General features: G+C 42.6%; 1 protein-coding gene across 1 annotated transcript in view; it reads left to right on the forward strand.

Annotated features, from left to right (window-relative positions):
• The window catches only part of ttpa (tocopherol (alpha) transfer protein), a 38043-nt gene that overhangs the window by 17392 nt on the left and 2964 nt on the right, over nt 1-17687 (forward strand). Inside the window, exons 2-3 of the mRNA XM_048528435.2 lie at nt 3114-3267; nt 15236-15429. Coding sequence (XP_048384392.1) covers nt 3114-3267; nt 15236-15429 — 348 coding nt within the window. The remainder of the gene's footprint in view (nt 1-3113; nt 3268-15235; nt 15430-17687) is intronic.

A 17687-nucleotide genomic window follows, 5' to 3' on the forward strand; every position in this document is an offset into this window, starting at 1 on the left:
CAGGTCATTTATAAAAATGACAAACAGCAGTGGACCCAACACCGACCCTTGCGGTACACCACTCGTAACTGGTCTCCAGGATGAACATTTCCCATCAACTACCACCCTCTGTCTTCTTTCAGCAAGCCAATTTCCGACCAAACCTGCTATATCTCCCACAATTCCATTCCTCCGCATTTTATACAATAGCCTATTGTGGGGAACCTTATCGAGCGCCTTGCTGAAATCCATATACACCACATCAACGGGTTTACTCTCATCTACCTGTTTGGTCACCTTCTCAAAGAACTCAATAAGGTTTGTGAGGCACGACCTTCCCTTCACAAAACCATGCTGACTATCCCTAATCAATTTATTCTTTTCTAGATGATTATAAATCCTATCCCTTATAACCTTTTCCAACACTTTACCAACAACTGAGGTAAGGCTCACTGGTCTATAATTACCAGGGTTGTCTCTACTCCCCTTCTTGAACACGGGAACCACATTTGCAATCCTCCAGTAATCTGGCACTATTCCTGTAGACAATGACGAGTTAAAGATCAATGCCAAAGGCTCGGCAATCTGCTCCCTGGCTTCCCAGAAGATCCAAGGATAAATCCCATCCGGCCCAGGGGTCTTATCTATCTTCACCTGCTGAAGGATTTCTAATACCTCTTCCTTGTGAACCTCAATCCCACCTAGTCTAGTAGCCTGTATCTCAGTATTCTCCTCGACAACATTGTCGTTTTCTAGAGTGAATACTGTTGAAAAATATTCATTTAGCGCTTCCCCTATCTCATCTGACTCCACACACAACTTACCACGACTATCCTTGATTGGGCCTAATCTTACTTTCGTCATTCTTTTATTCCTTAAATACCTATAGAAAGCCTTAGGGTTTATCCTGATCCTATCCGCCAACAACTTCTCATGTCTCCTCCTGGCTCTTCTGAGCTCTCTCTTTAGGTCTTTCCTGGCTACCTCGTAGCCCTCAAGTGCCCTAACTGAGCCTTCACATCTCATCCTAACATAAGCCTTCTTCTTCCTCTTGACCAGAGATTCCACCTCCTTCGTAAACCACAGCTCCCGCACTCTACAGCCTCCTCCCTGCCTGACAGGTACATATTTATCTAGGATACACAGCGCTTTTCCTTGAATAATCTCCACATTTCTAATGTGCCCATCCCCTGCAGTTTCCTTCCCCATCCTATGCTCCCTAAATCTTGCCTAATCTCATCGTAATTGCCTTTCCCCCAGCTATAACTCTTGCCCAGTGGTATACACCTATCCCTTTCCATCACTAAAGTAAACATAACAGAATTGTGATCGCTATCACCAAAGTGCTCACCTACTTCCAAGTCTACCACCTGGCTGGGCTCATTACCCAGTACCAAATCTAATGTGGCTTCACCCCTTGTTGGCCTATCTACATACTGTGTCAGGAAGCCCTCCTGCAGACTCTGGACAAAAACTGACCCATCTATAGTACTCGAACTATAGTGTTCCCAGTCAATATCTGGAAAGTTGAAGTCCCCCATGACAACTACCCTGTCTCTCTCACTCCTATCGAGAATCATCTTTGCTATCCTTTCCTCTACATCTCTGGAGCTATTCAGAGGCCTATAGAAAACTCCCAACAGGGTGACCTCTCCTTTCCTGTTTCTAACCTCAGCCCATACTACCTCAGTTGACGAGTCCTCAAACATCCTTTCTGCAACTGTAATACTGTCCTTGACCAACAATGCCACACCTCCGCCCCTTTTGCCATCTTCTCTGTTCTTACTGAAACATCTAAATCCTGGAACCTGCAACAACCATTCCTGTCCCTACTCTATCCATGTCTCTGAAATGGCCACAACATCGAAGTCCCAGGTACTAACCCATGCTGCAAGTTCACCCACCTTATTCCGCCGCTCCTGGCATTGAAGTAGACACACTTCAATCCAACTTCTTGCTTGCCGGTGCCATCTTGCTTCCCTGAAACTTTATTTCGGACCACCCTACTCTCAACCTTTTCTATAGTCGAACTACAATTTTGGTGCCCATCCCCCTGCTGAATTAGTTTAAACCCACCTGAACAGCCTTAGCAAATGTCCCCCCCAGGATATCGGTATCCCTCTGGTTCAGGTGAAGACCATCTTGCTTGTAGAGGTCCCACCTACCCCAGAAAGAGCCCCAATTATCCAAGAATCCAAAACCCTCCCTCCTGCACCATCCCTGTGGCCACGTGTTCAACTCCTCTCTCTCCCTATTCCTCGCCTCACTAGCACGTGGCATGGGCAACAAACCAGAGACAACAACTCTGTTCGTCCTAGCTCTCAGCTTCCATCCTAGCTCCCTGAATTTCTGCCTTAAATCCCCGCCTCTCTTAATGTTCAATGATAGTCATCACAATGAGTCAACAACAGTAGTCTATATTATAAAGGACTTGCACGTCAAACTGCTTTGTCATTATGAATGCAGAGTATTCAGCTGCTTCTATTCTGATCTCAGCTTATGTTTTTCCTGGATCAGATAGATCGCAGACTGAAATGTGATTTAGGCAATAACATTTTGTTGTTGTTTTAGTTTTATGATTTAGCTCAGTCGGCTGAACAGCTATTTTGTGATGCAGTGATGCCAACAGGGAGGGTTCAGTTCTCGCACAAGCTGAGGGGGACCATGAAGGGCTCTGCTTCTCATCGTCTCCCCTTGCTTGAGTCTTGGTGACCCACGGGTTAAACCACCACCAGTCATCTTTCTCCAATCGAGACAGCAGTTCCGCATTCTGAAAGGACGATGGAAACTTTACCTTACAGTAAAACTTGCCATTAACCATCCTGTCATGTGCCATGAGTATAGTCATCCTGACTCCAAGCCGCTACCAAGATAAATTGACTTTATCCAACATCAAGAAATTTAAAATTGCCCTCCTGCCCCACTCAGCATCCAATCCACCTCATGACCAACTAGCATTGAATCCTGCCCACTGTCAATGTTTGTACGTGATGAGTGGTCACTCAGACATGAGCACCTTCAGACATGGTATTCTGAAAAGTAAAAACAAATGCTAACGTTATCTTCCCATTATTATTGAGTGGATTCCATTCAGTCAGTTATCCAGCTTTAAACTTTTAACATTCTTTTCACAGCTGCTGGCCAATTATCATAAATGGAGAGCAGAATGCCCCGAGATCTGTGCAGACCTGAGGCCTTTAACAGTCATGGGCCTCCTGAAGGCTGGTTACCATGGCGTTTTAAGGTCTCGTGATTCCAGTGGAAGCAGGGTTTTGATATACAGAATTGGTGAGTATTGCAAGTTCTAGGTCTTACACTCAGTTTGATTGGCTAATTCAAGCATTTATTAACAGAATAATCCATTAACCTGTTGATGCGTGTAACTCCCTGAATATCAATGGTTCGTTGATCTGTTTGAACAATTATAGTTGTGACATACACTGCATTTGTTTGAGGGATGTTCAAATACATTCACTTGATGTCCAGAGACATCTCTTAATTGAGGGAACAGCTTAAGTGTACAAACTGTATTTATGATCCCTGATCAAAGTGGGGCTAATAGTGCAACATCTTGATGACATTCAGTGTCATCATGGTAACAGTATTGCAACATCAGAGAATGATCATTCTGCCGTAAAATATTCCATTTCTAAACTAGTGACATTGCTCAAAGCTGTGTGGAAATATTCCAATTTCACCTTCTGGTGTTAATAGAATTTGTTTTGTTGTACCAATGGAAAAGTACTGCACTGATGTGGTAATCATTTGGCACATTGTTAATGAGCTCTTTTGATACATGGTAAAGATGGGACGTGAAAAAGGAATCAACTATAAGAAAGGTCAGGACTATGCAACACAAACCCCATGAAAATTTCATCATCCTATGAAGCTTCAAAATATTATCTGTGGCCCTACTAAGAAGTTTTTTAGATCAACAGGGAGGTTGGATATCATGGTTACAACTTCAGAAACAAAAACAGAAGTTGCTGGAAAAGCTCAGCAGGTCTGGCTGCATCTGTGAAGAGAAATCAGAGCTAAGGTTTTGGGTCCGGTGACCCTTCCTTAGAACTCAGAAGTTCTGGACCCAAAACGTTAACTCTGCTTTCTTCCTACAGTTGCTGCTGGACCTGCTGAGCTTTTCCAGCAATTTCTGTTTTTGTTTCTGACTCACAGCATCTGAAGTTCTTTCAACTTCTATGGTTACAATTTGCATGTCCATCTCTTTTGTTATTAACATAAGATTTCGGAGCACAACAATGGCACTGCTGCTTTTCAACATTGAATATCACCAATAATTATTTCATGTTACATTGGCTTCACTTTATTCTTGTGTGCATTGTCATCAATTGTTGAGACTAGCTTGGTCAGAGAGTTAAAGGCATGCCTTAATGTTGATGCATTTTGATGATTATAGGGGAGTTGAGGTCATTTCCTTTATCATGGAAGAAAAGTGTTGTGGTTTCTCTATTCAATCTTTATTGAATGTTTCCATTTGTTTCCAGTCTTCTCCTCACTATTCTGTACAATGTGGCTCAATAGTTAACTGCTGAAATGTTGTAAATGAATATCCTGCAAGGGCACTGCCTGAGATGAATGCACATTTGGGCGTCACTATCATTCTTTTTGGCTCCTCATTTTCTTGTCTTAACTAACTGTCCTCACCAACGGGCAAGCCAAGATATCAATCTTGCCCACTTCTCTCCTACATTTCCCTGACCACACCCTTTGAACTCTCCTGGGCCATTCCCTCACCCTCTGCACAGCCAACCTCATTCCACAATCCATGTCACCATTTACTCTCCTTTGTCAGCACCAAGCCTCCATGCAAGAGCACATTCCGCTGCTCCCTCTCGTATCATTGAGTTAAACAAGGGAAACCTAACAAATGAAAACTGAAAGAACTACGGATGTTGTAAATCAAGAACAAAAACAGAAGTTGCTGGAAAAGCTCAGCAGGTCTGGCAGCTTCTGAGAAGAAAACATCAGAGTAACCGTTTTGGGTCCAGTGACTGTTCCATTAACGCTGATTTTTTTCTTCACTGCTGCTGCCAGACCTGCTGAGCTTTTCCAGCAACTTCTGTTTTAAAACTAAAATGCAAGCCCATTCAAATGATCATCAGCCTGGTGCCATGATATTGTGATAAACCATCATCTTTATCTTGGAAAGTTGGACTTTCCTTCATGTGAAATAGTTTTCAGTAGGTATTCATGCAATGAAATGTTTTAAAAACTGGAATCTGACATAATCCAGCATAATGATATCACACACTCCTAACTTTCTCACTGTGTCCTAACTCATCATCAGCAAATCACATTCTGCCTGATTAGGCTTCCATGTTTCCCATCTGATGAGCTCTACATAAAAGCTCTTCTAGCTTTGTAGATTCTGGTGAGGACATGCAATGGTTCAACCCTAATGCAAAGCAACATGCTAAAATTCACTTTGCCTTATTTATTCACTCATGGCACCTGGGCATCACTGGCTGGGGCAATGTTTATTGCCCACACCCAATTGCCTTTGAGAAGGTGGTGGTGAACTGCCTTCCAGAACTGTTGTGGTCCCTGTGCTGTATGTCGACCCATAATGCCTTAAGGGAGCTAATTCCTGGATTTTGACCCAGTGACCACTAAAGGGAGAGCAACATACTTCCAAGTCAGGATGGTGAATGGTTGGAGGGAACTTGCAGGTGGTGGTGATGATGAAACTCCTTTAGGTGAGATACTGTATTCTGAAGCATACTCTCTTCAGAGTCAATAGATTTAGAAGAGAGAGAAAAAAAATCCAAAGTAAACATTTACTTTGGAATACTATTTGCATTGGATTGACATATTCATACATTTCCAACGTATCATACATGGCATATAAATCATTTTGATGATATGTGTTTGAAGCTTACAAGATCTGAAGGTTCCTTGACTGGGTAGATGTGGATGGAATGTTTCTCCTTGGAGAAGAACTTAGAATTATGGATGACTGTTGAAAAGTATGGGGTTGCCCATTTAGAACAGAAATGAGGTGAATTCCTTTCTATATGAGGGTTAAGAATGTTAGAAATCTTTTCCTCAAAAGCCAGCAGTGTTATTGAATCTTTTGAAGGCAGATAAAGGTGGTTACTCATTAGGTTAAGGAATCAAGGGATAGAGGGCTAGATGGGAATGTGGGATTTAGAACACAGATTGATCAGCCATGATCTTATTCATTGGCAGAGCAAGCTTGAATGGCCAGAGGGCTCAACAGTAACCTGCTCACTGGCACTCAGTTTGGGTTCCAGCATACTCCCTCAACCCCTTCATCCAAACTTGGACAAAAGAGATTAAATCGAAAGGAAGTGAGGGTAACTGCCCTTGACATCGAGGCATCATATGATTGAGTATGACATTAAGGAGTACGAGCAAAACTGAAGTTAACAGGGATCAGGGGAAACGCTCCACTGGTGACTCATACCTAGGACAAAAGAAGATGATTGAGATTGTTGGAGGTCAGTTATTGCAGCCACAGGACATCTCTACAGGAATTCATGTGAATAGTGTCCAAGACTTAACCATCTTCAGCTGCTCCATCAATGACCTTCCTTCCTTCCATCACGAAGTTAAGGGGTATTTCATTGATAACTGTGTAATCTTCAGTACATTTCATGACATTGTTGTGTTGCTGCGCAGGACTACTTCAATATCCAACTTGTGCGGCACAAATACCATGCAATCATCATCTCCAACAAAAGAGAATTCAACCGTCACTCTTTAGCATTCAATCATCATCATAGAATCTCTAAAGTGTGGAAACAGGCCATTTGACCCAACAAGTCCACACTGACCCTCCAGAGGGCATTCCAGCCTGACACATTTGCCCTGCCCTAACCCTGTAACCGTGCATTCCCCATAGCCAACACACCTAACCTACACATCCCTGGATACTATGGGCAATTTAGCATGGGCGATCCATCTAACATGCACATCTTTGGACTGTGGGAAGCAATCAGAGTACCTGGCAGAAACCAATGCAGATACTGGGAGAATATGCAAACTCCACACTGACAGTTGCCTGAAGGTAGAATCAGACATGGGTCCCTTGCACTGTGAAGTAGCAGTGCTAACCACTGAGCCACCGTGCCACCCCAAACAACATCCTGGTAGTCAGCATTGATCTGAAAATTGACTAGATCAGCCATATAAATATTATAGCTAATCAAATAGATCAGAAGTTAGGAATGTTTCAGCAAGCACCTCACCTAGATCCACAAAGCCTGTCCTCTATCTACATAGCACAACTCAGAAGTGTGATGGAATGTTGTCCACTTGCCTGAATGAATGCAGCTTCAACAACAGGCTCATGAATCTCAAAACTATCCAAGACAAAGCAACCTATTTGGTTAGCATCTAACACTTTCAAACTCACTGTGACTATCACCATTGCACAATGGTGGAAATATCTACAAGGTGCATACCAACAAAAGTCACCTTCCAAACCCATGACCTCTGATGAATGAATCCACATCACCCATTAGTTCCACTCCAAGCCTCACACCATTAACAATCTAATCAAACAGGGTCTGCATGGCTTCATGGAAGGGAAATCGTGTCTGACTAATTTATTAGAGTTTTTCAATTTATTAGAGTTCTGCAAGTCTCATCCAGAGTGGATAGAGGGGAAGCAGTAGATGTGCTGTATTTGGACCTCCCGAAGGCATTCAACAAGGTACCTCACAAGAGGTTAAGTCATAAAACCCCACCCATGTTGGAGGGAGTATACTGGCATAGATGGAGAATTGGCTTATGGCAGTGTATAATGATGGCAGACAAGGGGTTCTTTCTCAGGTTGACGATCTGTAACCAGTGGGGTTCCTGTGGGATCAGTACTGGGACCACAATTGTTTACAATATATGTATTAGTGACTTGGAAGAAAGAAGTGAATGTACTGTAGTCAAATTTTCAGACAACACTTAAATAGGTGGAAATGCAAATTGTGAGAGTTTTATAAACAGTAAAAACAGTGATAATTAGGAAGGCAAATGGAATGCTGACCCTCGTTTCAAGGGGATTGGAGTATAAGAGTAGGGAAGTCTTACTGCAACAGTCCATGGTGCTAGAGAGACCACATCTGGAGTACTGTGAGCAGTTTTGGTCCCTTATTTAAGGAAAGATACATTTCATTGAAGGCAGTTCAGAAAAGGTTTGCTCGGATGATCCCTGGTGTGGAGGGATTGTCTAACGAACCAAGGCTAGACAGGTTGGGATTCTACTCACTGGAGTTTAGAGAAATGAGGGGTGATCTTATTGAAATATATAGGATTGTTAAGGGGCTTGACAGGGTAGGTGCTGAGAGGATATTTCCCCTCATGGGAGAGTCTCGAACCAGACGGCAAAGTCTCAGAATAAAAGGGCACCAATTGAAGACCGAGATGAGGAGGAATTTCTTCTCTCCAAGGGTTGTGAGTCTTTGAAAGTCCTTGCCACAGAGAGCTGTGGGGGCAAAGACCCTGTGTACAAGGCTGAGATAACCTCTTGACCAGTTGAGTAATCAAGGGTTACAGGGGAAGGGCAGGAAAGTGCACATGAGGAATAATGGATCAACTGTGATTGTATTGAATGTCAGAGCTGGCTTGAGGGGCCGAATGATCAATGGTATTCCTATTTCTTATGGGCTTTACAAATGGGGAACCCTCATTAGACATGGAAAGATACAGGATCTAGTTCACCATAACCTTCAAAGTCATCAGGAATTGCACATTTCCAATGTGTTAGGCAGTTGAATCTCTGAAGCATGGGATATATTAACCATTGGCCAACTCTACAGCATCTGATTGCATTATCTGGAAAACTAAACGGAACAACAAATAGTTCATGGGAGCAAAATAAACTGAGCTGTCATCTTCAAGGGCAGCAGAAAGAGTTATGAGAACACCAGAGGGAGTGAAATCTTGTTTGATTCATGAGCTGTGCACTAGGCAGACCAGAAGAAGGAAGATTGAAAAGCACAATGTACAACAATGTTTGGGAGGTGATGGTCTAATGGTATTATCACTGGACTGTTAATCCAGAGACCCTGGTAACATTCTGGAGACCTGGGTTCAAATCCTGCCATGGCAGATGGTGGAATTTGAATTCAATAAAAATCTGGAATTAAGACTGTAATGGTGACCATTGCTGAATTTCAGCAAAAACCCATCTGGTTCACTAATGTCCTTTAGGGAAGGAAGCTCCCATCCTTAAATGGGGTGGCCTACTTGTGACTCCAGACCCACAGCAATGTAATTGACTCTCAACTGCCATCTGGGCAATTGGAGATGGGCAATAAATGCTGCCTAGCCAGTGATGCCATCAACCCGTGAATGGATAAAGAATACTGGCTGGTGCTCAATAGAATTGGTTATAGTTTTGGCATTTTGCAACCAATTGTAGAACAGGAGATAGCTAATACAAAAAAAAATCAATGTCTGTGTGGTGAAACTGTGGGTAAGATTTATAATATGGCCATGGTGGAGATATTGTTTGGAGTAATAATATTGAAAATTAAGTTAATTGAACTAAATTGTGATCACATATTATCAGGGGAGTGTATTGACATGAAGACAGGCAATGAAACAAAACTAGCATTTCTATCTCTGTATTCACCACACAGTAAATTAAAAACCTTCAAAGACCCTCAAAATTGACCCCAATGGTTCCTAAGCAGAGTTTTGAACAAGTCCCAGACTCTGCAAATAATCAATTACAGACACCAGTTGTATCTTAAACAAAAGACTTAGCAATTTATTAGCAATGTAGGAACTGTAACAGAGTAAAATTAAACAAAACAATTAACCTGATTGGTCCATGCTTTAACCCCAAAAGCCTTTGTTTTCAGCCCCATTCACACAAAAAAAGGCAGATAGACATATTTAAGGGGTTGAGAAAAGAAAGTAATGAAACTGGCCAGATTACATCAATGGTTTTCTGATGGGTTGTTTCACAGACATAGGCGATCTTTTTTTTACAGTTCACTCAGATAAAGGCAGTATTACTTATGATTTAGTTTCCTAATCTCTGAACTTCTAAAAGCTGATAAGAGAGGTTAGACAGGGAGCTTTCAAATTGTCTTACTGTAGCATCAGTAGCCAGATTTCATCTTTATCACAAAAAACAGTTCAAAACTCAATTCAAACTCCAGCCCCTCCCTGACAGACAGACCATCTCTTATAAGCTGCCCCAGTTACCATTCAATATCTGGCTTGAACATAATGTCTCTTCCAGACTTGCTGGAACCAATTCCCAGATACTGACCTCATTAATAGCCAACTTCTGCTCTGTTTAAATGCAATGCTCTTCCTCAGTGACAAAGTGACTGTGGAACCTTTTGATTAAGATCCAAACTGCAATTAACTTTCAGACCTGATCTCATGAATTAAATAAATCTTGTTTGGTCTGTTTTCCTTTTATTGCAAACTTATTCACAGTCCAAAAATCATCTTTAGCATGCAGTTTCCAGTTTACAGCTCGAAACCAAAAAGAATAAAATAAAAAAGAATGAAAAATCAGTGAGGGCTCAAATAGGAGAAACTGAAAGAAAAGGTAGTGAGATTGAAATCACCACCAAAAGGGAAGAGGACATCAAAAAGTCAAATGAGAAAATCACAAAGATGAACAAAGTGAACTGTTCCTGATATACGAGTTCAGTATTTAAGAGCATGTGAATGTACAAAGCATTACAATCAAAATCAGCAATAAAAGCAAAAAGTGCTGGAGAAACTCAGTAGATCTGGCAGTATCTGTGGAGAAAAAACATATTTATCATATTGAATTCAATAACCTCTTCAGAACTGAAGGGGGCTGAAAATTGTTTTTTTAATGCTGTTGACAAAGCGAGTTTTGAGAAGATTTGTAGCTTAGGTTGAGGTTCTGGATGTGAGTTTGCTCGCTGAGCTGGAAGGTTAGTTTTCAGACGTTTCGTCACCATTCTAGGTAACATCATCAGTGAGCCTCCAACGAAGCGCTGGTGTTATGTCCTGCTTTCTATTTATCTGGTTAGGTTTCCTTGGGTTGGTGATGTCATTTCCTGCGTTGGTGATGTCATTTCCTGTTCTTTTTCTCAGGGGATGGTAGATTGGCTCCAAATCAATGTGTTTGTTAATGGAGTTCCGGTTGGAATGTCATGCTTCTAGGAATTCTCGTGCATGTCACTGTTTGGCTTGTCTTAGGATGGATGTGTTGTCCCAATCAAAGTGGTGTCCTTCCTCATCTGTATGTAAGGATACAAGTGATAGTGGGTCATGTCGTTTTGTGGCTAGTTGATGTTCATGTATCCTGGTGGCTAGCTTTCTGCCAGTTTGTCCAATGTAGTGTTTGTCACAGTTCTTGCAAGGTATTTTGTAGATGACATTTGTTTTGTTTGTTGTCTGTATAGGGTCTTTTAAGTTCATTAGCTGCTGTTTTAGTGTGTTGGTGGGTTTGTGGGCTACCCTGATGCCAAGAGGCCCGAGTAGTCTGGCAGTCATTTCGGAAATGTCTTTGATGTAGGGGAGAGTGGTTATGGTTTCTGAGCCCGTTTTGTCTGTTTGTTTGGGTTTATTGCTGAGGAATCGGCGGACTGTGTTCATAGGGTACCCATTCTTTTTGAATACGTTGTATAGGTGATTTTCCTCTGCTCTGCGTAGTTCCTCTGTGCTGCAGTGTGTGGTGGCCCGTTGGAATAATGTTCTAATGCAGCTTCGTTTGTGGGTATTGGGATGGTTGCTCCTGTAGTTCAGTATTTGGTCCGTATGTGTTGTTTTCCTGTAGACGCTGGTTTGAAGTTCCCCCTTCCAACCAGCGTCTACAGGAAAACAACACACATGGACCAAATACTGAACTACAGGAGCAAACATCACAACACCCACAAATGAAGTTGCATTAGAACATTATTCCAACGGGCCACCACACACTGCAGCACAGAGGAACTACGCAGAGCAGAGGAAAATCACCTATACAGCATATTCAAAAAGAATGGGTACCCAATGAACACAGTCCGCCGATTCCTCAGCAATAAACCCAAACAAACAGACAAAACGGGCTCAGAAACCATAACCACTCTCCCCTACATCAAAGACATTTCCGAAATGACTGCCAGACTACTCGGACCCCTTGGCATCAGGGTAGCCCACAAACCCACCAACACACTAAAACAGCAGCTAATGAACTTAAAAGACCCTATACAGACAACAAACAAAACAAATGTCATCTACAAAATACCTTGCAAGAACTGTGACAAACACTACATTGGACAAACTGGCAGAAAGCTAGCCACCAGGATACATGAACATCAACTAACCACAAAACGACATGACCCACTATCACTCGTATCCTTACATACAGATGAGGAAGGACATCACTTTGATTGGGACAACACATCCATCCTAGAACAAGCCAAACAGTGACATGCACGAGAATTCCGAGAAGCATGGCATTCCAACCGGAACTCCATCAACAAACACATTGATTTGGAGCCAATCTACCATCCCCTGAGAAAAAGAACAGGAAATGACATCACCAACCCAAGGAAACCTAAACAGATAAATAGAAAGCGGGACATAACACCAGCACTTCACCGGAGGCTCACTGATGATGTTACCTAGAATAGTGACGAAACATCTGAAAACTAACCTTCCAGCTCAGCGAGCAAACTCACATCCAGAGCTGTTGACAAAGCTTGACGAAGAGCAAGTGGAACAGATGGTGAGGGTACCCAGAGCAAACAATAAAGGAAATGCCAATGGCTGTAAAGGAATGATATAGATGAAAACTAGATGTTAATGATAAGCGTGAATTGTAAACATAAGATCGACTTGTTTGAGGGCAACATCATGAAAAGAAGACATGGAGTAGGGTGGAGGAGATGTTATCAAAATGAGGGACAGTATTCATTTTCTGAAGTTGTTGAACTCAATGTTTGAGTCCTGAAGGCTGTGAAGTGCCAAAGCAAGAAATGAGGTGCTACTCCATCAGTTCGTATTGGCCTTTGCTGGAAAACTGTAACAGGTTATGACAGAAGTGTTACCATGGGAACAGGGCAATTTATCGAAATGACATGCAATAGGAAGGTTGGGGTCATTCTTACAAACAGAAGAGGTGTTCCACAAATCAGACACTGGATTTATGATAATAAAATGTGAGGCTGGATGAACACAGCAGGCCAAGCAGCATCTCAGGAGCACAAAAGCTGACGTTTCGGGCCTAGACCCTTCAATGTGCTGTGTTCATCCAGCCTCACATTTTATTATCTTGGAATTCTCCAGCATCTGCAGTTCCCATTATCTCAGACACTGGATTTGTGTTTGCTCTCACAAATGTAGAGGACACTGCATTGCAAGCAGTGAGCAGCGCAGACAGAAGAAATTGAAAAACAAGTAAAATGCTCCTTCTCCTGGAAGGTCTGGTGGGGCCTTGGATAGCAACACGGAAGGACGTAAAATGTATTATACCCTGTATGATTGCATAGGAAAGTGCCAAGGGAAGGTGAGGAGATAGGAGGAGTGATAGAGGAGCGGACTAGGGTATCACAGAGGGAACAATGCCTGTGGATAGTTGACGAGAGAGGAGAGAACAATATGTTTGGTGGTATTCTGCTAGAGTGGCAGAAATGATGGAAGGTGATCATTTGAATGCAAAGTACTGGTTTGATGGAAGGTGAGGACAACGGGAACTCTCTGATTTTTCTGGGAGGGAAGGCCAGCTGTGGAGAGAAAAAGTCTTGAGCAGATAAACTTAATGGCAATCCTGAAAACAACAGCTGGATGTTTTGTGAAGCAGTCATAGTTCAGGAGGAGCTAGGAGGATGCATCTGAGAGTTAGTGCTCAGCCTCTGGCCAGTACACGTCTGCACACCAGACAGCAACAACAGGATCCTTGTCAGCAGCTCTGATAACAAAGTCTGGGTTAAACCTGAGAAACCAGTGGAAGGAGGCAGTTAAGATTGGTTGAGAGGAGAGAGGCATTAAGGTAACTCACACCAGTAGTTCTCAACAGAGATCGAGTGCAGATCAGAGATCAGACAGAGGGTCCCATGTGGAGGGAGATTACTGGAATTGGTTGAAAGGGTCAATGAGACAGGGAAGGATGGCTGATCTAAGCTGTGGACATAAAGGCAAAAGTGACATACAAAAAATTTCATCAGCTTGTCAGAAATTCATTAAGATGAGTGTGTCAAGGCATAAAAGAGTCCTTTGATGAGCAACAGTCCTTCAGCATCAGAAAGTGATGGGTCAGAGGTTATAATGACATGACACATGACAAGAGGTGGGATTGTAAGGAAAAGGGATAGAGAAACCAGAAATTCATCACTACCTGTGAGTTGTTGGTGTTTATTTTCCTTAACAGTTGAAAGGAGGAGAGGCACTGTCGAGGCATTGCATGAGATGAAAAATAAAATCAGTGTATTAGAAGACTTTACTATTACAGAGGACAATGATGCAGTAGCTTTAATAGATGGGGCTTAGATTTAGACAGGACTGGAACATAATAAAAACCAAAAGAACAGTGGGTGCTGTTAATCAGGGACAAAAATGGAAATTGCTGGAAAAGCTTCGAGGAAGCATCACTCGATCTGAAATGTTAACTGTGATTTCCTTCCACAGATGCTGCCAGAACTGCTGAACCTTTCCAACAATTCCTATTTTTGTCACTGTGAACTTAATTAGGAAGCATGGTGGCTCAGTGGTTAGCACTGCAGCCTCACAGCGCCAGGGACCCGGGTTCGACTCCAGCCTCAGGCAACTGTCCATGTGGAGTTTGCACATTCTCCCTGTGTCTGTGTGGGTTTCCTCTCACGGTCTAAAGATGTGTGGGCTAGGTGGATTGGCCATGCTAAATTCTCTGTAGTGTTTGGGGTGTGTGGGTTATAGGGGGATGGGTCTGGGTGGGATGCTCCAAAGGGCAGTGTGGACTTATTGGGCTGAAGGGCCTGTTTTCACACAGTAGGGAATCTAATCTTAAAATTTTTAGCTATAGTGTGTTCAGTTAGAGTTGTAGGTAGAGTTTGTGTAATTGCACCTGAAATCTGTATTACTCCTGGAATATCCTCCAAAAGGAGTCGAGAGACGAGAGAAGGGGACAAGGGAGAGAAATGTTTAATACTTGGTGTACCTTATGGGTCAGCAAAACTTGTTAGAGAAAGGTGCAGCCGTTTCAGAGACAGGTGTAAGAACATCACAGCTAATGTGCTCTAAATGCAACTGTCCCAAGAGAGTCTGGAATAAGGACAATTGATGTTATTTTATCACTAATGTGAGTGTTTTTTTCTTCCAGAACACTGGGATCCCAAGCTTTTCACAGCCTATGAAGTGTTTCGTGTCAGTCTCATTACATCAGAACTAATTGTGAAGGAGTTGAAAACCCAACTGAATGGTGTGAAGGTTATTTTTGATCTTTGTGGCTGGCGATTTGCTCATGCTCTGCAGATCAGTCCAACTGTTGCCAAAAGAATTGCTGCCGTGGTTGTAGTAAGTTTCTTGCTTTTAACTCAACTTGAATTTAAACGCTGCTTTTTAAAAGCACAATAATGTCAACTTTCACTACTGGTAACCCAATGCTGTTGCACTAACTGACTTAGAGGGGAGGTAATGGCCTAGTGGTGTTATCACTGGACTGTTAATCCAGAGATGCAGGTAATGTTCTGGGGTCCTGTGTTTGAATCCTGCCATGGCCGATGGTGGAATTTGGATTCTACAAAAGTATCCGGAATTAAGGATCTAATGATGACTATGAATCAGTTGTCAGGGGAAAAACCCATCTGGTTCATCAATGTCCTTTAGGGAAGGAAACTGTCACCCTTACCTGGTCTGGCTTACTTATGACTCCAGACCCACAGCAATGTGGTTGACTCTGAACTGCCCTGTGGGAAATTAGAGATGGGTAATAAATGCTGCCTGGTCAGTGACCCACTTATCCTGTTAATGAACATGAAAGTAAACATTATAACACCCTGAATCTCCTCATAAAATGTCCTTGTTTCTTTAATCCAGTGACACCCCACAGCCCTTACTTTTATTGTTGTAAACTAATATTTTCATTGTACTTGTACTAGACCAACCTTAAGACTGCATTCCCAGTGCTCTGGACCTCCTCAGTTCTGTAACCTCTCCTTGGTTCTACTTTGTGACCTACTGATCGCCACACCTAGATTAGCAATGGACTATTCTGGTGACAAGCTTCATTACTGGGCATGGAATTTGTACCATTTATGGTTTAGATTATAATCATTGAATGGAGAAGATTTTCCAATTATTTGCATTAACCAGTGAAAGCCTGGTGACAAACTAAATTTTTCATCATGAAGAAATTGACTGCCAATCATTGGCACAGTGTTTGCTTAGATTCTAATTAGAATCAACATCATTTGCCACAGTGGTGTAGTGTAGAATGACCCCATTACGAAGTCCTGCTATATATTTTAAAACGAGAGGAGACAATGTACTGTTTCAAAATTATAAAACTATATTTTTTTATTCCACTCGTGTTGTATGGGTATTGGTGGCTGGGCCAGCATTTATTGCCTGTCCCTAGTTGCCCCTGAGAAGGTGGTGGCGAGCTGTAGGCTAACACACAATGTGATTAGGGAGGGAATTCCAGGATTTTGACCCAGTGAGAGTGAAGGAGTGGTGATGTATTTCCAAGTCAGAATGGTGAGTAGCTGGAGGGAAACTACAAGATGGTGATGTTCCCAGATGTCTATTGCTGTTGTCCTTCTGGATGGAACTGGTCATGGGTTTGAAAGGTGCTGTCTGAGGATCTTCGGTTAATATCTGCAGTGCATCATGTAGATAGTACACACTGCTGCTGCTGACCATCGGTAGTGGAGGGAGTGGATGTAGTGCCAATCAAGCGGGCTGTTTTGTCCTGAACAGTGTCAAACTTCTTGAGTGTTGTTGGAGCTGCACTCATCCAGGCAAATGGGGAATATTCCATCACATTCCTCATTTGTGCCTTGTACATGGTGGATAGACTTTGAGGAATCAGGAGGTGAGTTACTCATCACAGTATTCCTAGCTTCTGACCTGCTCTTGTTGCCACTGCGTTTATGTGGTGGGTCCAAGCAAGTTTCTGGTCAATGATAACCCCCAGGATATTGATAGTGGGGGAATTCAGTGATGGTAATACCATTGCTCATATGCAACCCAGCAGCAGAGACAGAGAGAGAATCTCTCTCATAGAATCCCTACCTGTGGAAACAGGCCCATACCCACCCTCCAAAGAGCATCCCACCCAGACCCAACCCACTATCCTATCCCTATTACCCTGCATTTCCCATGGACACTATGGGCAATTTAGAATAGCTGATCCACCTAGCCTACACACCTTTGGACTGTGGGAGGAAACAGGAAACCCACACAGACACAGGAAGAATGTACAAACACAGACCATCACCAAAGGCTGGAAGTGAACCTGGGTCCCTGGTGCTATGAGGCAGCAGTGCTAACCACTGAACCACCAAGCCACAGTATCAAGTTAAAAACCTCAGAGACAGTAGCAGCCAGGAGACCTTTACTGCAGCTTACTACCTAATTGAGACTCCAATAATAACATAATCTCAAAGCTAAAAAAAGTAAAAATTAGAAATCCTGGTCTGTGGGAGCTGGCCACATCCATTCAGGCTGCTTTTATTGTTTCAACTCTTAAAAAAAAAAGCCTCACAAGCTGTTTACTGGAATTCCAACTAGACAGCTCATAACCTCTGTCTTAAAACCTCTCTTTAACCAAT

This window comes from Stegostoma tigrinum, chromosome 5 (genome assembly GCF_030684315.1).
Source record: "Stegostoma tigrinum isolate sSteTig4 chromosome 5, sSteTig4.hap1, whole genome shotgun sequence".
Lineage (NCBI taxonomy): Eukaryota > Metazoa > Chordata > Chondrichthyes > Orectolobiformes > Stegostomatidae > Stegostoma > Stegostoma tigrinum.